Below are 23,952 nucleotides of genomic sequence, written 5' to 3'. Positions count from 1 at the left end.
CATTTCATCTCTTCTTTGCTGAGTTTCTGGTTAAAGTCTCCCCCCCCCCCCCCCCCCTCCAATCTTTATCCACTCTACTTAATCCTAAAAACTGACTTCCTAACGGAGATTGATTATGATGAATCTTGTAATGTAGGGGTACACTATGATTCTCTCCCCCCTTTATTATATTCCTACTATGTTCCTCGATTCTGACATGGAGTGGCCGAGTGGTTTTTCCCACGTAATTTAATCCACAGGGGCATTGCATAACATAAATAACATTGTTTGTATGGCATGTAATCACATCTCTAATGTCATATTCTTTTTTCTCCTTACTCATAAATTGTGTGATTTTTCTTTTTTTATTTCCTGTTCTTCTGCACCCCAAGCATTGTCCACAACCAAAAAAACCTTTTTCTTGCTGAAAAAATGTACCCTTATTTTTCTTCTCTTTAATAAAACTAGATGTAAGCATACTTCGTAAATTTCTTACACCTCTATGGATAAATTTAGGTTGTGGCGGTAGTATATTTTCTAATAGTGGATCCTGGCGAAGAATAGGCCAAAACCTTTTTACAATATTCCTAATTTTATAATTTTCAGTGCTAAAATTGCAAATAAAAGGCACTCCGTCCATATTATGTTGAATACGGTCCTTGTATTTCAAAAGGTTATTACGATCTGTGTCCCTAACCTGTACTCTTGCTTCTTCTAATTTAGTAGCTTCATATCCCTTTTCTAAAAAGTCCTGTTTAGTTTTCATTGACTGATTATTATAATTCTCCAAATCCGTACAATTCCTCCTAATGCGTAAAAATTGCCCTCTAGGGGCCTTCTCTAGCCAAGGAGTAAAATGGCAACTTGCCCTTTCAATAAAACTATTAGCATCTACAGCTTTAAAATGTTTTTTGTTTTTAATATTTCCTTCCTCTATAAAAATAGTTAGATCCAAAAAAGATATTTCTCTATCACTCCAAGTGCTTGTAAGGCTTATCCCCCATGCATTAAAATTCAGAAAAGTTAAAAATTCTTCTAAAAGTTGGACTCCTCCTTTCCAAATAAAGAAAATATCATCAATGTAACGGCCATAGGTAACCAAGCTCGCCCCCCAGCTATGCCCTGCATATATAAAATGTTGTTCCCAATATGCCATAAACAGATTGGCATAGCTGGGGGCGAACTTAGTCCCCATGGCCGTCCCATTCATTTGCAGAAAAAATTCTTCCCCATACCAAAAATAATTATTCTCTTGGATTAGTCTAATGCCTTCCATGATATACTCCGTTTGAGTCTCCAAAAAATCTGAATTATTGTTTAAAAAATGGGCTACTGCTCGACATCCATACTCATGGGGTATATTGCTATAAAGTGACTCAACGTCACATGTTACTAGCAAAAAATTTTCCTCCCATACGCAGTTTTTAAGCATGTTTAATACTGCTATGGTGTCTTTTATATATGATCTCGTATTTTGTACCAGGGGTTGTAGTTGTAGATCTATATAGTGCGATAGTCTACTGGATATTGCATCTATCCCAGCCACTATTGGCCTACCTGGGGGGGTTCGTGGTACTCTTGTGCACTTTGGGTAGAAAATAAAAACCTGGAACCTTTGGATGTATGATATTTATAAAATCAAATTCTTTCTGACTCAATATTCCTGCATCCAATCCCCTTTTCAGGAAATCCCTAAATTTATCCTGAATCTCCAGGCTTGGATTAACTGCCAACTTTCTATAGGTCACTCCTTCTGTCAGAATTCTTACGGCTTCTTTGTTGTAGGATTCTTTGGTCATAATGACTATACCCCCCCCCCCTCCCCCCCCCCTTTGTCCGCTGGCTTTATAACCAGCTCTTCTCTATTTTTCAATTCCCTAAGAGCTTTTCTTTCCTGTGTATTCAAATTATCCTGGAATTTTACTTTAAGATCTAGTTTTTTGCACTCATTCAGGACCATGGTCTCAAACGTGATCATTTTATCACTTATCATCTGTTTAGGAAAAAAAATTGATTTCTTTTTGAGGTTCGTATGTTTAAATTCGTTTTCCATATGTATCTGTCTTTCCATAGGGTTTTTTATAAAGAATTTTTTAAGGCAGAGATTTCTTTTAAATTTATTCAAATCTACATATAAATCAAAAGGATTGATATGTTGGCTTGGGGCAAATTTTAACCCTTTTTTGAAGATCTTAACTTGTTCTCTAGTTATTATTGTTTCACTTAAATTATCTATTCCCATCTTACTAAGGTCTCCATTGAGCTCTCTGTCCTCTAATCTTTTTCTTTCCTTTCTCTCCTGTCTTTCTTTGGCTGATTTTCCTCCTCTTTTTCCTCTTGGAATGAATATCTCCGTCTCTTGGGGTTTGAGGGAAAATCTCTCATTTGATCTTCTTTGTGTCTTTCTATGATACGACTCCTCCAAAAATCCTGTTCCCCTTCTCTATCTTCCAAAACTTGATACCGGTTATGTACTCTTACGGGCTCTTGAATTCGAGACTGGTATCTTTCTCTTTCTCTATCCTTCCTATATATTGATCTAGCTTGATAGGGAGACTCGTGCGCAAGTCTTTCGCTCTCTCTCGGTGGTCTGTTACTCCTTCTTTCCTCATTTCCATCACTTCTTTTGTCTCTGAAACTCACTCTCTGGGATCTAAAGTGTGGTTTATATTCATAATTTCTCCTCTCTTTCCTTTCATATTCATTATATGACTCCTTATGTTTGACCCATGCATGGTCCACCCTACGTATACTTTCAATCGTTTTCCTGCATTTATGATACATGCTCAGTTACCCCCCTCTGGTTTACGTTTTTTTGATCTGACTAAGTTTAGTACAGTATATTAACGACACATTTGCCATGATTTCTTTACTACGGTTTGCTTTTTGCCACCTTAAACTTAATAATCACATAACCATTAAATATATCTTGCTCATGAGTTATGTCAGAACATTAGTCAAGAAGACCAGGCCATAACCATTCCATTATTCTGGTCACTCTTTAGCTGCAGCATCCATGCCTTCAAGCAGAATTATACCACTACACATAATTAAACATTAGGTCATTGTAAGTCCTCCGCTTATTCACGGTACATTCCACAACCAGTATTGAAACTCCTCTTGTGTATAAGTATGTATGTTGATTGTTGACTGTATTAATGATTTTACAGTATTTATCTTTTTTGCCCTCTTTATTTTACAGGTCTACCTTCCGGCACACCTCAACCGATTTATTTCCATTCTGTATACTTAAGCAGGTGGAGCGCAAATCAAATCCAAACTCCCAGAAGGATCTTGGGATTACTTCAACTCAGATGTATATGGAAATAAAAACATATGATAGTGAAGCACAGTAACACTTCAATACATTTATTTTGCACACTAGACATAAAACACTCCTATCCACATTCAAGGGTTGGAGTCCTAGATAAAACAATAATAGTAAAAATAGCCTCTTACAAGGTTAAGAAAGTGAGCATATGCAGACTCAGCTGCTACTCACAAACGCTTTGTGGTGCCCCTGCCTGGGCTTGATCAATACATCAGCTGGTTTCCACACACCCTCCACGGATAGCTACTTTCGCTGTGTTTCCAATCTTCCGTAACTCAGAGCGTCGGCTTGGGATTTCCCGGGTGCCTAAGTTGCTCCGCCCACTTTTGCGTCACTTTGTAACCTACGTGGTTACGTCACTGCGTCGTCTACGCGTTTCGCCATAAAGCTTCCTCAGGACGTCAATCAGTGATGTTCTAGTCTCTTGTAAGTCCACTTTATAAAGCAATCCTCTTGCACTCTATTGGATGAGTGCAAATAACTTTATTGACATCAATACCACTCCACATAAAAGTCCAATGAGTGGTCATTATCTAAATGTTCAATCTGCAGTTCCAGATGCAAATTACGTTAACACACTAAAAAATATCCTTTTGGGAGTTTGGATTAGATTTGCGCTCCACCTGCATAAGTATATTGTTTATTTTATTTGTGTGTGGTTTGGGTACACACAGGTGTGTAGCAGCTAATAATTACTAGAACTCTAAATACTAGAGATATTTTTACATTTGGGTGGTGAGGGATTGTTTCACACATTTTTGTCTCTCCCACCCTGCACTTGTATTGTGTATTGGTCTATTTTGATTTAGAAAATTTCTTTCGCGCTTTTATACTATTGATACGATTTTTGTACTTATTTCCATTCTGTATTACACTATTCCTATACTGCTCTCTATCACTCTATACAGCTTTTTTTGCCCCTAACACAAGCATTAAGGCTTTTGCCTGTAATTGTGGGAGGGGCATGATTTCCTTACCTAAAGAGACTCCTTACCTTGCTCCACACCGTTCTTGTTCTAGCGATTTGCATGTCCCTCCCACCACTCCCACTACTCAATCATAACCTTTTTTCTTCTCTTTTTCTTCTCTTTTTAACCTTGGGTGGGCCCTCTTTATTTTACAGGACTACCAGCATTGTTGGTTCCGGCACACCTTAACCGACTTTCCATTCTGTATTATGTTATTCCTATATTGCTCTCTATCACTCTATATGGCTTTTTTTTGCCCCTAACACAAATATATATATATATCAGTATAATACAGATCACACACTCCCAAGGCTGGCAGCAGGGCTGGTGAAAGGATATTTGCCCCATTCGCTCCACCCATGATGGAACATCACAATGCCCAACCCATATGATCTGTCCGTGTCATGACATCAAATACACCCTGTTCCAAATTATTATGCAAATTCTATTTAAGTGTCATAAAGATTAAATATTTGTTTTTTCAGTTTAACTCATGGATGGCATTGTGTCTCAGGGCTCTTTTGATCACTAAAAACAATCTCTGACATCTGTGATAATTAGATTGCAAGGTGAGCCCAATTTAAGGAAAAACTACTAAAGTAGGGTGTTCCACATTATTAAACAGCACCATTTTCATGCAATATGGGGAAGAAAAAGGATCTCTCTGCTGCCGAAAAGAGTGAAATAGTTCAATGCCTTGGACGAGGTATGAAAACATTAGATATTTCACGAAAACTTAAGTGTGATCATTGCACTATTAAGAGATTTGTGGCTGATTCAGAGCACAGACGGGTTCGTGCAGATAAAGGCACATTGAGGAAGATTTCTGCCAGATCCATGTATCGGATCAAGGGAGCAGCTGCTAAAATACCATTACATAGCAGCAAACAGATATTTGAAGCTGCTGGTGCCTCTGGAGTCCCACGGATATCAAAGTGTAGAGTCCTCCAGAGTCTTGCAACTGTGCATAAACCTTCTATTTGGCCACCACTAACCAATGCTCACAAGCAGAAACGGCTGCATTGGGCAGAAAAATACATGAAGACTAATTTTCAAACAGTCCTGTTCACTGATGAGTGCCGTGCAACCCTGGATGGTCCAGATGGATGGAGTAGTGGATGGTTGGTCGATGGCCACCCTGTTCCAACAAGGCTGCGACGTCAGCAAGGCGGTGGTGGAGTCATGTTTTGGGCCAGAATCATGGGAAGAGAGCTGGTTGGCCCCTTTAGGGTCCCCGAAGGTGTAAAGATGACTTCTGCAAAGTATGTGGAGTTTCTGACTGACCACTTTCTTCCCTGGTACAGAAGGAAGAACTATGCTTTCCGTAATAAAATCATCTTCATGACAATACACCATCTCATGCTGCAAAGAATACCTCTGCATCAATGGCTGCTATGGGGATAAAAGGAGAGAAAGTCATGGTGTGGCCTCCATCCTTCCCTGACCTAAATCATATTGAGAACCTTTGGAGCATCCTCAAGCAAAAGATCTATGAAGGTGGGAGGCAGTTTACATCCAAACAGCAGCTCTGGGAGGCTATTCTGACATCTTGCAAACAAATTCAAGCAGATACTGTCCAAAAACTCACAGGTTCAATGGATGCAAGACTTGGGAAGCTGCTATCAAATAAGGAGTCCTATGTTAAAATGTAACGTGACCTGTTAAAATGTTTAAAAAGTTAAAATGTTGTTATAGGTTTGATTGAAATAGCTTTTGATTTCAGTAAATATGCTGCAAACACAGCAAATGACAATTTTCAGTTCTTTACAACCTATAAAGTGTTTTGAAACTTACTGTGCGTAATAATTTGGAACAGTGCATTATAAGTTTTTTATGTTTAAAAAAATACTGTTATCATTAGGAGGTTTGTTCAATAAAATTTGAATTGTAATCTTTTTTTTTTTTAATCATGAAAAAGGTAGCAATATAACATTCGCAACATGGCTTGTGCAAAAGCCTATTAATTTGCAACACATATAAACACTGTTATACATATGAAACCCTGATGCGTTACATATTGTACACTAGGGGTTAGCTTTTCCAGCTACTTGTCAAGGGTTTTTCATTTAATAATAACATTGGTATTGTGTGATCATCTCATCCTAGATGTTGCATATTTTGTAAAACACAGTAGGGGTGCATAGCATTGTGGGATTTTTCATCCTTTGTGTAATCCCATTACTCTGTGTCCCGGCTTAATAGGACGAGTTCAGGTCTCAACAAGAAATTTCACTTTCGGTGGTTAACGTACACTATACGTAAATCTAACGGTAATTGACATACCTCCTTCTGCATTATGTAGCGTACAATATTTTACGGTAGTGGTTTTGGTCGGGAGGGAACTCCATCACTCGTCCCTTGTGGTGTGACCCTGGACCGGCCAGGGGTTGTCTAATTCGCTAAAAAAGCAAGGTTCGGTTCCCAGGTTCCCCCACAATATTGTGAACCAAAGAGAGAGAAGGTCTAGAGAGAAGAAGAAAGTGGGGAGGGGGGAGAGGTGGAGGGATAGAAAAGGAGGGTGTGTGGAGGGGAGGGGAAAGGTAAGGATATACGTCAGTTCAGTGTGGTGTGGAGTTCTGTGGTTTATGTCCTTCTCCTCTGGGGCCCCTATCTAGAACCATTCTAAGCCTTAAGGGGGTTGGGTGTGTGAATTGTAATATTAATAGTTGATAACATGAGAATTATGCTGACTGTTATTTACATCAATTATTTAGGTAAATGAGAAAAATATAATTTGCATTATAATTTGGAACAGGGTGTAGAATTGCCAGGAATTTAAAGTGTTTTGTCTTTTGTATTTTGTATTTAGGTAAAAACAGCCAACATGGCTGAACTGGAGATAATAATTTCCCCAATTTTGTTATTTTGACCTTAAATTAGAAATTCATTTTGAATTCTCACCAATTCTCACTTTGGTGAGACCCTTTGGTCTTCGATGAATAACCCTGTTAAAGCAAAGTTCAAATTGTACGTTTCATCATAGGAACACTGCAAGCACCATAACAAAAACAGTATGAAGATGGTTTAGCCAGGCTGTGAGTGATAGTCTGAGAGCATGAGCTGACAGTTTTAGCCTATCACTGGCCACCAGTTAAGAGAAACAGTACATCTGTTTTATCCTTGTATATTAATGCATCAGTGTTATAGTATTTCTGTGTAGAAATGATATTTTGCATATTAATATACATGTATAATGCTCTTCCACAATTTAAAGAACCACTAGAGTTACCCAGTCCACTTCGTCTCAATGAAGTGGTCTTGGTGCAGTGGTCCTGTAGGTTTAACCCTACAAGGCAAAACATTGCCTTTTTTCAGAAATAGCAGTGTTTAACTTGAAGGGTTAAATACAACTCTAGTGGCTGTTACACTGACCCATGCAGACACACACACATTGAACCATGCACACATATATTAAACCATGCACACACACATTTAAACCATGCAGACACACACACGCTGACCCATGCAGACACACACTGAGCTGTGCGCACACACACTGAGCCGTGCGCACACACACTGAGCCGTGCGCACACACACTGAGCCGTGCGCACATACACTGAACTGTGCTTGCACAGACACTGAAACATGAGCGCACACACATTTAACCGTGCATACACACACTGACCCATGCACACACACACACACTGACCCATGCAGACACACATGGACCCATGCACACCTAAGCAAACACACACTGACCTATGCACATCCACACACACATGATCCATGCACATACACAAACTGACCCATACACACACACACACACTGACCCATGCATAGACATAGAAACATTTGGCCCATCTTGTCTGCCCAATTTTCTAAATACTTTCATTAGTCCCTGGCCTTATCTTATAGTTAGGATAACCTTATGCCTATCCCACGCATGCTTAAACTCATTTACTGTGTTAACCTCTACCACTTCAGCTGGAAGACTATTCCATGCATTCACTACCCTCTCGGTGCACACACACACTTACCTTCATTGCATATATCAGTTTGCTGCCTGGCATCCTGTCACTCTCTGCATCAGCCTCACTTCTTGCTCCCACTCACTTGACCCCAAATACAGGGCAGGGGGAGGGAGCGATTGAAAAGTGGACCTAGTGCTGGACCTACTGGGACACTCTCTCTGCCCTGCCCCACTTCCTTCATTAATCCCTCCCTCTAACATGTCCCCACATACAGTGCAGGGAGGGAGGAGTGCATGGACGCTACGCACGCTCCTTGATGAAATGTAGATCCAGTGCAGCCAGGCGTTGGTGCATCGAGCCAGGATGTAGTTCAGCACTGTGTGAGTAATGGCTGTCTGGCAGCTGCTGGCGCATATTTCTTTCTGGCCATTTTGCCAGACCCAGGCACCATTAGGTTTGCCAGAAGCACCCCTAGGGATCTGGCACTCTAGGCCACTGCCTATGTGACCTATTGAAAGTGTCGGCCTTGGCTGTCAGATTAAGGTTTGTACATTCTCATTGGGTAAGGACAGATACAGGAAGCCAGATCAATAAAAAAAAAATTGGCACCATACTTGGCTTAGTATAAGTGGTCATGTTGAAATTGTACTGTTAAATGTTCCAGAGAACAGTATGTTTCTGACACTAAAGAGGAACAGTCAGTTCTCTAGACTTTTTACAATTGAATAGATGTTCGAAAATCAGGTTGTTTTAACTATTTTTCACAAAACGCTCTTTGTTTTACTTTTTATTTTTTTGTGTAAATGTATATAAAAGACTAAGTAAATTACACCATAATCAAGTTCAGACAAGCTAAAGCCAGATCAAACATTGCTGATGAAAAGAAGAAACAGAAACATTGCAAGTTTTGTATTAAAAAAAAAAAAGTGTTGTGAAAAGTGGTCTAAAGCCCAAAATGTGGGTCAAACACCAAGGAAAACTGTAAAGCCAGCAGGCATTGCACTAGTAACTTTGCCCCTTTTCTATGTTCGCACTATTTTCCAGAACAAACACTTTTATGTTTTTTATACTAATTGCAATATAGAAAGGACAATGCCTTTAATAATGATTAACAAGGAGATCTAATGGATCACTGCGTCGCAGGATAAAGAGGTGTGACTTTCTATCTTTAATTTTATTTTTCATATCTTAAAAGTACAAACTTGGGGGGCGGGGCCTAGTTGCCGAGCAGACTGGTCGCACTAAACGTGAGCTCCATACGAGAACCCTTTATAAAGCTACCTTTGGTGTATCACAACAAAATTGCAATCTTGGTGCAGGAAAGCATTGGTGTTATCCAGAGTCTCAACCTGTGGGGCTTTCACTTTCTGTGAAGCAACCTAAACCCAGCAACGAATTGCGGCCTACCAGCAGATGTACCCCTCAAACACACACACAATGCACCCCTCACACACAAAATGCACCACACACACACACACTCATTGCACACAGTCCCCACAAACACACTTCACCCCTGAAACAAACATTGCAACCCACACACACACACACTACATTCCTGACATACACACTCTGGTTCCCTTATGCACACACTAGATGCTCTGTACACAAGCACATTCACTACATTCCCTAAACACACTCTCTAGAGCCCATGCACACACTAAATCGCCTATTCCTCACACACACATTGCACCACACACACCTATTTTACCCCTCTCACACACACACTGCAACACTCACACACATTGCACCCCTCATATACACATAAACACACACACACACACACACACACACACACATACTGCACCCCTCACACACATTGCACTCCACACAAACATTGGACCCCTTACACACACATTGTACCCCACACGCGCAAACACATCACACAGCCCCCTCTACACTCATACTGCACCCTTCATGCACACTTCACCCCTCCCACACACACTGCACCTCCAACCACATTGCACAACTTAAACACACTGCAACCCTCACACACCCTGCACCCCTCACACACACATTGCACCACATACACAGACTGTGCACCCTGAACAAATATAGTGCACCCATCACACACAGGGCCGGTGCGTCCATAAGGCGGCACAAGCAGCCCCGGCCTGAGGGGTGCTAAATTAGTGTGAACGGCAGGAGGTGCGTGCACAGCGCTCCCTCCTGCCAGTCACTGTGTAGTGTGGCCCGAGCAAAGCAGTATGCACCGCGGTACATGAAATTTTGTTTCCTGTACCCGGCCGGACTGAAAGGAAGTGCTCACACTGGCAGGAGGGAGCGGTGATGGGGGGGGGGGGGGGGGAAGGTACACTATGGAACAGGGGAGGGGTGGGGGAAGAACACTATGGGATGAGGGAGGGAAGGAGGGAGGAAAGAACATTATGGGACAGGGGAGAGGGGGAGGAAAGAACACTATTGGACGGGGGAGGAGGGAGGAAAGAACACTATGGGGCAGGGGAGGTGGGGGAGGAAAGAACACTATTGGACAGGGGATGAGGGAGGAAAAAAACACTATGGGAGGGGGGAGGGGGAGGAAAGAACACTATGGGACATGGGAGGGGGAGGAAAGAACACTATGGGACAGAGGTGGGGGAGGAAAGAACACTATGGGACAGGGGAGGGGGGAGGAAAGAACACTATGGGAAAGGGGAGGGGAGGAGGAAAGAACATTCTTGGACAGGGGATTAGGGAGGAAAGAACACTATGGGACAGGGGAGGGGGGAGGAAAGAACACTATGGGACAGGGAGGGGAAGGAAAGAACACTATGGGACAGGGGAGGGGGGAGGAAAGAACACTATGGGACAGAGGAGGGGGAGGAAAGAACACTATTGGACAGGGGAGGGGGGAGGAAAGAACACTATGGGACAGGCGGAGGAAAGAACACTATGGGACAGAGGAGGGGGGAGGAAAGAACACTATGGGACGGGGGGAGGAAAGAACACTATGGGACAGGGGAGGGGGGGAGGAAAAAACACTCTGGGACAGAGGAGGGGGGAGGAAAGAACACTATGGGACAGAGGAGGGGGGAGGAAAGAACACTATGGGACAGGGGGGGAGGAAAGAACACTATGGGACAGGGGTGGGGGGAGGAAAGGACACTATAGGACAGGGGAGGGGGCGAGGAAAAAACACTATGGGATGGGGGGGGAAAGAACACTATGGGACAGGGGAGGGAGGGGGAAGAACACTATGGGACTGGGGAGGGGCCGAGGAAAGAACCCTATGAGACAGGGGGTAGGAAAGAACACTTTGGGATGGGGAGAGGAAAGAACACTATGGGACAGGGGAGGAGGGTAAAGAACACTATGAAATGGGGGGAAAGAACACTACTGGACAGGGGAGGGGGTAAAAGAACACTATGGGACAGGGTTCGGGGGGGGGAACACTATGGAACAGGTGAGGGGGAAAGAACACTATGGGACAGGGGAGGGGAGGAAAGAACATTATGGGACAGGGGAGGGGAGGAAAGAACACTATGGGACAGGGGAAGGGGTAAAAGAACACTATGGGGCAGGGTGGGGGGGAAAGAACACTATGGGACAGGGGAGGGGAGGGGAGGGGAGGAAAGAACATTATGGGACAGGGGGGACACTATGGGACAGGGGAGGGGAGGGGGGGACACTATGGGACAGGGGAGGGGAGGAAAGAACACTATGGGACAGGGGAGGGGAGGAAAGAACACTATGGGACAGGGGGGACACTATGAGACAGGGGAGGGGAGGAAAGAACATTATGGGACAGGGGAGGGGAGGAAAGAACACTATGGGACAGGGGAGGGGGCAAAGAACACTATGGGACAGGGGAGGGGGGGAGAAAAGAACACTATGGAACAGGGGAGGAGGGGAGAAAATGACACTATGGGGCAGGGAAGGGAGGGAAAGAACACTGAAAAAAAGAGGGAGGGGAGAGGAACACTAGGGGGGAGAGAGAAAATTAAGGGGGGCACTAAGGTACAGGGGAGGGGATAGAACACTATGGGACAGGGGAAAGGGGCAAAGAACACTATGGGACAGGGGAGGGGGTGGAAAGAACACTATGGGACAGGGGAGGAGGGAGAAAGAGACACAGAGGGGCTGGAGAAGAGGAAAAAGAGACACAGCGGGGCTGGTGGGAGATAGACGGGTAAGAGTAAAAGACAAAGGGGCTGGAAGAGAAGGAGAGACAAAAAGGGGCTGGGGGGAGTAAGACACACAATGGGGGGTTGTAAAAGATACACAAGGGAGGTGTAAGACACGCAATGGGGAAAAATAGGGGATAAGATACATAAAAGGGGGTAAGACATTTAAAAAAGAAGCTCACAGGTGAAGATGCTTTTGGGCTGGTCAAAATTATCTTCGCCTGTGTACCCAAAAATCCTTGCACCGGCCCTGTGTATGGGTCAGAGTGTGTGTGTGTGCATAGGTCACGTGTGTGTGGGTGTGCATTGGTCAGTGTGTGTTTGTTTGGGTGTGCATGGGTCATTGTGTGTCTGCATGGGTCAGTGTGTGTGTCTCCATGAGTTTGTGAGTGTGTCTGCATGGTCAGTGTGAGTGCACGGGTCAGTGTGTGTGTGTGTGTGTGCATGGGTCAGTGTGTGTGTCTCCATCAGTTTGTGAGTGTGTCTGCGTGGATCAGTGTGTGCATGGGTCAGTGCATGTGTGTGTCTGCATGGTTCAGTGTGTGTGTGTCTGCATGGTTCAGTGTGTGTGTGTCTGCATGGTTCAGTGTGTGTATTCACGGTTCAATGTGTGTGTGCGCACAGTTCAGTGTGTGTGCGCGCACGGTTCTATGTGTCAAACTCTAATCCTACCACTAATCATAAGCATAATCCAACCCTAATCCTACTTACAATGCTACCTATAATCTCACCTCTCAAGAAATTCCCTCTGCTGATATCAGTACTAACATCAGTAGACTCATTTCCCAGCTCACACAGAAGAGAGAGGTTTCTGAGCCCTATGCAGAAACTCCTCACACAGAGATCGGTGCTGGGTAGCAGGCAGAGCCCAGCAATGATCCTGCCACAGTGGTCAAGAAGGTACTTTAACATGGGGGGGCAGTTCCAAGCTGGGGGGATATTATAATTTTCAAATTTACCATAGTAGCATGAGTGCAACCGGTATTAAAATTTAAAGGCTATGAGCAGGTCTCACTATGAGCGCTGCTCATGGCTATCCTGTATGTCTGGGGCCTCTAACTATGGCCCCAAATAACACAGGGACCAACAGGTATGGAAAGATACTTGGAGGTCCCCTTTGTTTTAATACATGTGGCCCGATACCCGGGGGTCCCCTTTTTCTTAATACAGGAGGCTGGGCATAGTGTTAAAAATACCGCAGCTGAGCAGTTTCACTTAGCTGCTGTATTTAAAGGGCTATGTGCACTTATGTGCATCTTGAGTTGAGCTTATCTGCCTAACTGTGGCCCCAGCTGAGAGAGAGGGCCCTACAGGTATCAAAAGATATCTGAGGCTCCTTGGTACCTGCAGGGATTTAACCTTTTTTACTACATGCACTGCATGGTGGCATAGACCATCATGAGGTCCTTAAGTAGTTAATAACGGTACAAAAATAAATACCAATGTTTTGTTTGCTGGGCAAATGAAGACATCAACCGCATAAAGGTCATGTTTATTTAAACACTGAACTTTAGATGTGTTTCTCATTTTTGCTTATTTGCTAACTACTGGCATAGCTGCACCTTCCAATTCCCAAGTGAATCAAAATGGCAGATATCCAGTCAATGTTTTTAGTTATTTTACTGCTTATTCATCAAACAGAACAAAAAGGTAAAGTTATCTTTTAATTTTGTTCAATTTGCAACATATTTGAAAGTTAGAAATTTGTGTTTGTTGTGCATTTTTCTTTTATTTTCTTTTATTGCTAGCATTACCCCTGGAGTTTGAGTGACAAAGAGCAAGCCGGAATGCAGATACACTCCTACCTCAAAGTGGACGCAGCTGTATATTGAGTTCCTGAGTGCACCACGAGGAGGAATGGAATTTTTTTTGTTTTTTTAAATATTTATGTTTTTCACCGGCAAACACTTTTCAAGTTTTTTAAGGTAAGGAAGGGAATATAAAAGAGAAAGGAGTGTTTGTAATAGTGATTTTGACAAACTACATATCACCATTTAGCAGAAAATATTTTTAGACACCAGGGAGAAGCTTTTTCTGGACCTTAAGTGATTGCAATTGGTCACATCTAATTTAATCTGTGACTAGTGCATAATTATATAGCTTATCAGGGAATATATATCTATAAGTTTGCAAGAGAAGCTACTAAAGAGTAAAGGATCTCTTAAAAATTGTCTCTGATAAATATTTTTTAAAAAGACACAAAGAAATAGAATTTAAAATAAATCCTGCAAGATTGCTGGAAAAAAAACAAAAACGAAGGATGCTAAACCTGAAAATCATTTCTCATTTTTCTCCCCTCATACCATAAACACGAGTATGGAGAAGTCAATAATAAATGAGTCTGAAGAAGCAACAACATATCTGACAGAGGAATCGGGAAAAGAAAAAACAACTCCTATGAAAGAACAAATCATCTCCAATTTGAGAAATTAAACTAGAAATTTACTTAAATATGCAAGATCTAAAAAAGGATATTGTGATAGTAGGTAATAGAATCAAAGAAAATGAAAATATTGAAAAGATTGAGACTCAAACCCTGATGTATAAAGAAATAAGCATACAAAACAAGAAGAAAATTGAAGTGCTGGAACAAAAAATTGCGGATATGGACGACTGCTCCAGACAAAACTATTTAACATTTAGAGCAATACAAACAAAAACTTTCTATTTCTATACGAATTTTTCTCAAAAATGGGTGTGACACAAGAAGGTCATATACATCTATGGGAACGTTGGTAAACATAACATTTGCATTGCCAATAGAAATGGCAATTGAATAAATTACTATTTTTATTACTACGGTATTTCTTTGAGTATCACACTGCTTGACAAACACAGAGCTGGATCTTCCTATTAATTTTCAGTTGAAAGATTTCCAAAAATAAATTGGACGAGGAGGGAACAAAAATTGCTCCAAAAAGTCACCCTAGCTGCGAGGAGGGCGGTAGCACAAACGTGGCTACAGACCACGCTCCCACCGATCCAGAAGGTCATATCCAATATCAAAGAGGTATATCTCATGGACAATTTGACGGCCCGACTAAAAGGGACTATGTCTAGCTTCGACAAATTATGGGATCCATGGCAAACTAGCGACATAGCATCTGGGGAGACGTGATAAATAGTACACGGGCCAAATAGGACCAGGGGACTCCACACACTTTAAAAGGGAACAAAAAAAAACACTGACTTGGCGTATAACCATATATCCTTCCTCCCCCCCACCCCCTTCCACCTTCTCTCTCTTCTTCCTTTGTCTTTACTCGCTAACAGCCAACATCAGCCAGATTAGGCTATACGAGGATGACACCAGTAGTTACCACTAGGTGTACAGATAGATATTACGAACGGTGCATCCTAACACCGACAATACAAAAAGAGTTGAACACAGGGCTCACATAGGGACACGGGTCACCAACCGAGACCCACACTTAGGCTACTCCACAATAAGGGGAAACATTACACCAGACAACAGGAGCTCCTGACACGAAAGTTCAGTTTCAGTTACAGTTACAATGAAGTTGATTAAAAAAAAAAAACCTTGACAATAGGCCTAAAAAGCCCATAGCCACCGGTAATGTGATGTAATGTTGATACATGTTGTCATCTTTTTAACCGATGTACATTTATATGCGATTCAAACCATAGTCACACGATGGGCTTTTGCACAAGCCGAAAAAAAAAAGAAACAGTTGTTTTTTTTCTTGTCTATGGTCCTTATGTCAAGATGGAAAAATAAAGAATTAAAAAAAAAAAAAAAAAAAGATTTCCATATAGAGTGAAACTCTAATGTTTTGATAAGTTACGAAAGTGATGTTAGAGTTTGCCACTTTAATGACTAACATGATACTGGCACTTTGAGGATGCTAGACTTAAAGAGATATACCAGGCTGGAAGCCATCATCAATTTTTTAATGTATGATATATATAATTCATTGAGAAAAATACATGTAAAATAAATAAAGATTCTGCTTTTTGTGCAAATGCCCAGACATTACATTAGCATTAACTTTGCCCACAGCAGGAAGCAACCAGTCAAGAACTATTTTAGTCTGGTCTAAGGTGCCCAAGTGTTTGAGCTCTGTTTTTATCTCGGAACTATACAGTGGTGTTTTTTTTTTTTTTTTTTTTTAATGTATTTCCATATATTCTATATTGGGATTCTCAGTACTCACCTTTTGCAAATAAGTTCATTTTTTTGGCAAATGCTTTCAAATACTCATTTGCAGTAATAAGGACTTAACAGTATTTGTCTTTCTAGAGGATAATCTGTGTGAACCAAATCCTTGCCGCCATGGTTGGCCATGTAAAGCTGGAGATGGTCAGTACACATGTCATCGTCAGGTAGAATCTCTGGGTGCAAACCACGGAACAGGTAATATTTGCGGAATGTTCGGTACTGGGGATTGGCTCAATGATTTTCTATTCTTCTATTTGCATACCTATTTGAAATGTTTTTCTTAAAGGACCACTATAGGCACAGAGACCACTTCAGCTTAATGTAGTGGTCTGGGTGCCTGGTCCAGCTAGGGTTAACCCTTTTTTTTATAATTGATATTTGGGTTAATCCAGCCTCTAGTGGCTGTCTCATTGACAGCCGCTAGAGGCGCCTGCGTGCTTCTCACTGTGATTTTCACAGTGAGAAGATGCCAGCGTCCATAGGAAAACATTGTAAATGCTTTCCTATGAGACTGGCTGAATTAAGTTTAACCCCTTCCTCTCCTTCCAGCGCAGCGGGGCACTATAGTGCCAGGAAAATGAGTATGTTTTCCTGGCACTATAGAGGTCCTTTAATATCACATTTACTTGTCATCTATATTTAGCAAATATTTGTTTGCACAGTCTAAATTTATTTTAATTAAAAGAACACTCCAGACACCATATAACCACTAGAGCACACTGTAGTGAAATGGTGCAAGTAATACTCTGGTACCCCCCATTGTGGTTATTTTAATAAAAATGTTTTTAAACATTCTGAAATGGCTTGATGTTTTACCTGGTGTCCACTGGGCACCGCTTTCCACCACCACTATAGTTACAAGAGAGACGGAATTGTCTGCATGCGTCAGCTCTCTATTATAAAATGAGGTAAGCCCTGCACAGCCAGGCTTAGCTCAGACAGGGAGCTTCTGGCTCTCTTGTAGCTGTAGTGGAGGAGGGGAGCAGCATCACGCAGATCACATGCAAAAGGTTAAACCATTCTAAAGCGGTTGGCCTATTTAAATTTGGAGGGCGCCAGGGCACTCGTGGTATGCTGTAGTGGTTATAGTATACCTCCCAACATTTCAAATGGACAAAGAGCAACACATTGATCTTAGGGATGTGCGTTGGTGTGTGGCCAGGGGCTGGGCTATTCTGAGAAATTTAGGATGATTTACTAATAACAATTTATGCAACTAAAATGTAATTTAGAATAAGACCAATGTACAGTTGTGCTCAAAAGTTTACATACCCTTGGAGAATTGGTAAAATATATACAATTTTTAAAGAAAACGTGAGTAAGCAATTATTTTATTTCTTATGGGATTCATATTCAACTGTAGGTTATAATAGAGTGGCACAATCATAAAACAAAACATGGCAACAAAGACAAAAATGAAAAAAACCCTGTTCAAAAGTCTGCATACCCTTAGTTCTTAATCCTGTGTATTGCCCCCTTTAGCGTGAATGAGTGCATGCAATCTTTTGTAATATTTGTCTATGAGGCCCCAATTCTTGCAGTCTTTGGTCATCTTCCATGAACTGCACATTTGAGATCTCCCCAGAGTGGCTTGATGATATTTAGGTCAGGAGACTGATATGGCCATGTCAGAGCCTTCACCTTTTTCTGCTGTAACCACTGGAGGGTCAACTTGGCCTTGTGCTTAGGGTCATTGTCATGCTGGAAAGTCCAAGCGCGTCCCATGCGCAGCCTTCGTGCAGAAGAATGCAAATTGTCTGCCAGTATTTTTTTATAACATGCTGCATTCATCTTGCCATCAATTTTCACAAGATTCCCTCATGCCTTTAGGGCTCACACCCCTCCAAAACATCAGTGAGCCACCACCATGCTTCACAGTGGGGATGGTATTCTTTTCACTATAGGCCTTAACCCCTCTCATAAATTGGGGCACTAGGGAGGCTTGGGTTATGGTGCTAGGAGTGTATCTTTAAGGGTAGAAATCCAAGCTGGTTTAATTACCTCTCCTGTAACTAGGCACCTCTATCCTAGCTCATTGTCAATCATTTGTTTTCCTTCTGCCTGGACCAACCGAATTGTGTTTTCAATTGCTAAATGTTTAAATATACATTTTAATGAAAAAAGTCCATCACAACCTACACGGTATTTAAACAAAATAAAAAATTATATAATGTGTAATGACTGTCTTCTTTTGAAGTGGCTCTGTCACTGTCTGGGGATTTGCAAAGATCCCCAACAGCCAGGGCTGTCTTTAATGAAGGGCAAACAGGTCAGTTACATCGGGCCCAGTTACTTCTGGGAGCTCCAGGGAAGTTGCCCTGTTGGCCCCGCTGCCCCTGATTTAGTTGAGCAGCCCACCGATGGTGCGGCTGCAACCGCGTCACCCTTGGCTACACACCAAGGAGGCCCACCAGGTGGGCATGTGTCAGCAGGGGATATTATGTATTCCTCAGGAAAGAGATACTACAATTATAATGGATTAAACAGCAAACTAATTTGATCATGGTTAATGTAACCTAAATTTGTAGTCATTCATCTGTTTATCTTGTGTATAGAACTGTTCTCTAATATGTTAAATTAGTAATTACTAATGTTCATTCAGTGGTGCCCAGGGACTGTGTGAAGCTGCCCCCTCCTACAATCGGCACAGATAGCCATGCCCAGGCAATCTAATCTGCTAGTCTATATGAGACTTCTGACTAACTAGTTTACAATGTTACATCCATAGTAAAGAGAGTGTCTTTTGTGTTAATATGACTAAATTGTTTAGTTGTCATCCAGCTGCTATTGGCATTATATCCATGTAACATCCTCAGAATATAATAATTACTTTTGGGAGAAAATATGCATTTATTTCACAAACAAATTGCCCCATGTTTGACAGTTTGGAATACTTAGAAGAATGAAACGTCCATTGTGTTTCTAATGTTTAAGTTCAAATCTACAATTATCAGCTATAATTTACTATTCCTTTGCAATAATAAAAAACGCTCCAGTTTAATTAGGTTCATTAAGCCTGCGACTTGCGGAGAATCAAGAAGGACATTTTACATTTTAGGGTAAAACAGCTGAAATTGAAAAGAGTCACAACTTTAGACAGCTTAGCAGCTTTGGTCAGTAACACAACTTCTCATGTCTTTCAGTTACACACAATGCGTGTAGTGTAAACAATGGTGGCTGCGAACAGTTCTGCAAAGTAATAGAAGAAAAGGTGACCTGTTTGTGTACTACCGGATACAAAGTGGGAGACGATGAGACATCCTGCATTCCTACTGGTAAGATGAAAGATGATGTTTATAAAACAGAGAAAATGTGGAAATTTAAAGGGCAACTGATTTTTAAATTTAGTATTTCTTTCATCAAGATTTGAAAGGAACAAGATTTTGGTTTAAATGAAGAAAAAAAATTGAATCTCATCCATACCTTTCGTATATGAAAGGATCCTTCAACCATATACGAGCACCTTGGGTCAGGCAGTGTTTGAAAACTGATAGTTAGTCTCTATGGTTTTCCCTGCTTCACTCCACATATTTAAGGAAGACCATAGAGACTAATGCTGATTTTGAAACACTGCCTGACCCAAGATGCATGTTTATGGCTGAAAGACCCTGTTCTAAGAACCCTAAAGGGGTGAATAATGGATCAATTATCCACTGGCAGTTCAATGATACTGTGTGAAATAGAGGATAGAGAAGGGCAGGACCTCCAACTGAATAATATCCAAAGCAATTTATTTAATAACAAAAGTTAAAAACCCTTACTTGGGATGTGGTGGGTATATACTCACAGAGCCACCCACATAAAAGTATATAAAACATCAAAGAATACAAATCACTTCCTGGTTTTGTTCCGATCACGTGATCTGCTTCCGGGTCCGCCCCTCTAATGACGTGCGTGTGACGTGTTCACCCAACTCCACAGGCTTCCTCTGACAACGTTGTGAAGTTCTAGCCCTCTCTTTAAATGCATGTCTCCTCCCCCTTTGTTACTCCATTGGTCGGGGGGCGTGGTTATCCCGATCGTATTAATCTAACCAATTTCTCTTATATAGATATACAGACTCGGGAATACCCGATCAGGCTGAAGTTACTTATTGCATCAGCTCAAGGGCTGATCTAATTATTACACACAGTAAAAGAAAGTACAAAAATATATGTCTGCATCTTGTTGAGTCCAGTGTTATACCCTGATCGGGTATTCCCGTGTCTGTGTCTGTGTATATATATATATATATATATGAGTAATTGGTTAGACGAATACGATCCGGATAACCACGCCCCCTCCGACCAATCGAGTAACAAAGGGGGAGGAGACATGCATTTAAAGAGAGGGCTAGAACTTCATGACGTTGCCAGAGGAAGCCTGTGGAGGCATGCGAAACGCGGCACACGCACGTCATTAGAGGGGCGGATCCTGAAGCGGATCACGTGATCGGAACGAAACCAGGATATGATTTGTATTCTTTGCTGTTTTATATACTTTTATGTGGGTGGTTCTGCGAGTATATACCCACCACATCCCAAGTAAGGATTTTAAATTTTTGTTATTAAATAAATTGCTTGTGATATTATTCAATTGGAGGTCCTGCCCTTCTCTATCCTCTATTTCACACAGTATTATTGAACTGCCAGTGGATACATTATCTGGAATGATCTTCAGTGTGGGGATACGCCCTCTCCAAAGGAGCTTTGAAAACCCAGAGCCAGGGGTGATAGGGCTCTGGTACATGTGAGTTCCCTTACAGCCCCTCAATTTTTCTTTTATGTTTATTCAGATTGTCTGCACTCATTTGCTCTCCTTTATATTTACAGACCAATTTAGCGCGCTTTTCTTGGTAATTATTGATTTTTGTGTACATTTTTGTGTGTATCACTGGTCTAAGTGCTGCCATATTGTCTGTATCACATCCCATAGCGCTTACACATTGTTTTTTTTAATGGATCAATTATGTCTATACACTTAATCACTTAAACACTTAATCAACCCACGTTATGTCATCTGTATCTCTTAACACACCTTTCCTTATGGCGGTTTTCTAACTCTCTTACCTTTTCTGCCCCCCCCAGAGCCATACACAGTAACATGCATGCATGCATACATAGATATACAATCATACATGCACTCACATACAAAAATGGACATGCACATCTCATAAACAGACACACAATCCCACATAGTCCCACCATAAATACACAATTACACACACACAGACACATGCATATACCTAGGCATACAATCACATACAAGCATGCTGTGACAAACACAGAGAGAGTCACTGTTGCAGAGACATTCTGCCACACTGTCAGGGTACCTGTGGTCTCTACCTCCAAAAGAGTTAGAGACTTAGCTGTTCCACCATCCAGACGGTCTGATGACTCCCTTCCCCGCGGTCTATCCGGTCATGCAAGGCCGGCCGCGAGGGAGTGACTGCCTTTTACACCATCTAGGCAGGAAGTCATCATCAGGACACTCCCCCGGATCGACCTGTCAGTCAATTGCTGAAGGACCAATCAGGACGTCTCGGAGGTGTGGTTACTGCTCTGAACAGGGTATTTAACAGAGCTTCCTTCATTAGCTCATTGCCCTGTCGTGGTTCTAGCTTGTTCTAGTCACTCAGTGCTTGTGTATTCTATTTTCCCTTTTGGTTTTGACCCGGCTTGTTTACCTTACTCTGCTTATCTCTGTTACCCTTGATTCGGCTTGTCTCTCGCTTACCTGTCTTCTGTTACCCTCGACCTCGGCTTGTCTTTGACCATTCTATACGGTACTACTTACGTTAGTCCGGCCATTCTAAGGTCCGGTATACGTATCTGGCTACTGTTTGTACTCTGCGTGTTGGATCCCTGTCCCGATCCTGACATTACGACAGGGCCAATGGATCCTGCAAGTACAAACAGTCAGCTGGCTTCTCCTGATCCTAGGTTTGAAGCCATGGATCACAGAATGGATCAGATGGCGCTTGCGCTACAGGCTCTATTATCTCGTGCCAATAACCCACCAGAGGAGATACGTAATACCCCTGTTTCTCCTGTCAGTTTAGGTCTAGAGGTAGCCACAGTGGGTGCTTCTTCTCGCATTACCCCCCAGTACGCTATGGTGGGACTCCTGAGAAGTGTCGTGGTTTTTTAAACCAAATTAGTATCCACTTTGAATTGCAACCCCGCTCTTATCCTACAGATAGGGCAAAGGTAGGATTTATTATCACCCTACTTATTGAGAAAGCTCTGAGATGGGCCAACCCACTATGGGAGAACGATAACCCATTAGTGTATAACTATAACGCATTTGTAGCTGCTTTTAGAAGAACATTTGATCCTCCAGGTAGAAAGGTTAATGCAGCCAGATTACTGTTGCGCCTGAGACAGGAGAACCGAGCACTGGTGGATTATGCACTAGAGTTCAGGTCTCTGGCGTCAGAAGTCAAGTGGAATGAGCAGGCGTATATGGATGTATTTTTGAATGGCCTATCTGAAGTAATCCTTGATGAGGTTGCTACCAGAGAACTCCCTGAGAATTTAGAAGATTTAATTTCGTTCATCTCTCGTATAGATGAACGTTTAAGAGAGAGACAGAACACTCGAGAGAGGAACCGGAGACCTTCTTTTAGGTTAGCCCCCGCTTTTCAAAGTCCTGACTCCACGGTATCTTTGCTTCCTGAACCTATGCAGATAGGTTATACCCGCCTCTCTGAGGAGGAAAGACAGTACAGGAGAAGAGAGGGTTTGTGTATGTATTGTGGAGCCAAGGGTCATTTACTCTCGAACTGTCCTAACCGTCCGGGAAACGCTCGCACCTAAGTCTCTCTAGAGGACAAGCCTTGGGTGTTTCTATTTTGTCCTCTACTCCTAATTATAAAGATCACAGGCTTCTGCTACCAGTTTCCTTAACTTGGGAGAAGGAAGTAGTAAGGGCTATGGCATTGATAGATTCCGGTGCTGCTGAGAATTTTATCGACCAAGCCTTTGCTATTGAGAACAATTTCCCATCCCAGCTAAGGGAGACACCCTTGGCCGTTGAGGCCATAGATGGTAGACCACTACTAGACCCTGTTATCTTTCGTGAAACCATACCCATTAGTTTAAATGTTGGTATCCTACACGTGGAGAATTTATCTATTTTGCTCATTTCATCCCCTTCCGTTCCCATAGTTCTGGGGTACCCATGGTTGAAGAAACATAACCCTATTATCGATTGGGAGTTAGGGGAGATACTCTCGTGGGGCCAGGGTTGCCAGGATAGGTGTTTATGCAAGGTTTCTCCCTTAGCTAATGTTAACATACCTGAGACTCCTATTCAGTCCACAGAAAGACAGATACCAGACCTTTACCTAGACTTAAAGGCAGTATTTGACAAGAAGAATGCCGATTCTTTGCCGCCACACAGGCCATTTGATTGTAAAATTAAGCTCCTACCTGGGACTATGCCTCCGAGGGGCCATGTATATCCTTTGTCTGTTCAGGAA

The 23,952-nt window shown here is 42.1% G+C and overlaps 1 protein-coding gene across 2 annotated transcripts in view; it reads left to right on the top strand.

Annotated features, from left to right (window-relative positions):
* The first annotated feature begins 13,835 nt into the window (after positions 1–13,835).
* Positions 13,836–23,952, top strand: part of LOC134594757 (coagulation factor X-like) — a 37,823-nt gene continuing 27,706 nt past the window's right edge. Inside the window, exons 1-3 of one of the 2 annotated variants that reach the window (XM_063444664.1) lie at positions 13,836–13,960; positions 16,572–16,685; positions 19,634–19,765. In XM_063444664.1, coding sequence (XP_063300734.1) covers positions 13,897–13,960; positions 16,572–16,685; positions 19,634–19,765 — 310 coding nt within the window. In that variant the 5' untranslated portion in view covers positions 13,836–13,896. The remainder of the gene's footprint in view (positions 13,961–16,571; positions 16,686–19,633; positions 19,766–23,952) is intronic. The other variant, XM_063444665.1, reaches the window with a different exon arrangement.

This window comes from Pelobates fuscus, chromosome 1, assembly GCF_036172605.1.
Source record: "Pelobates fuscus isolate aPelFus1 chromosome 1, aPelFus1.pri, whole genome shotgun sequence".
NCBI classification, from domain to species: Eukaryota; Metazoa; Chordata; class Amphibia; order Anura; family Pelobatidae; genus Pelobates; species Pelobates fuscus.
Note: the sequence above shows the minus strand (reverse complement) of the source record. Positions and strands in the feature narration are given on the sequence as shown.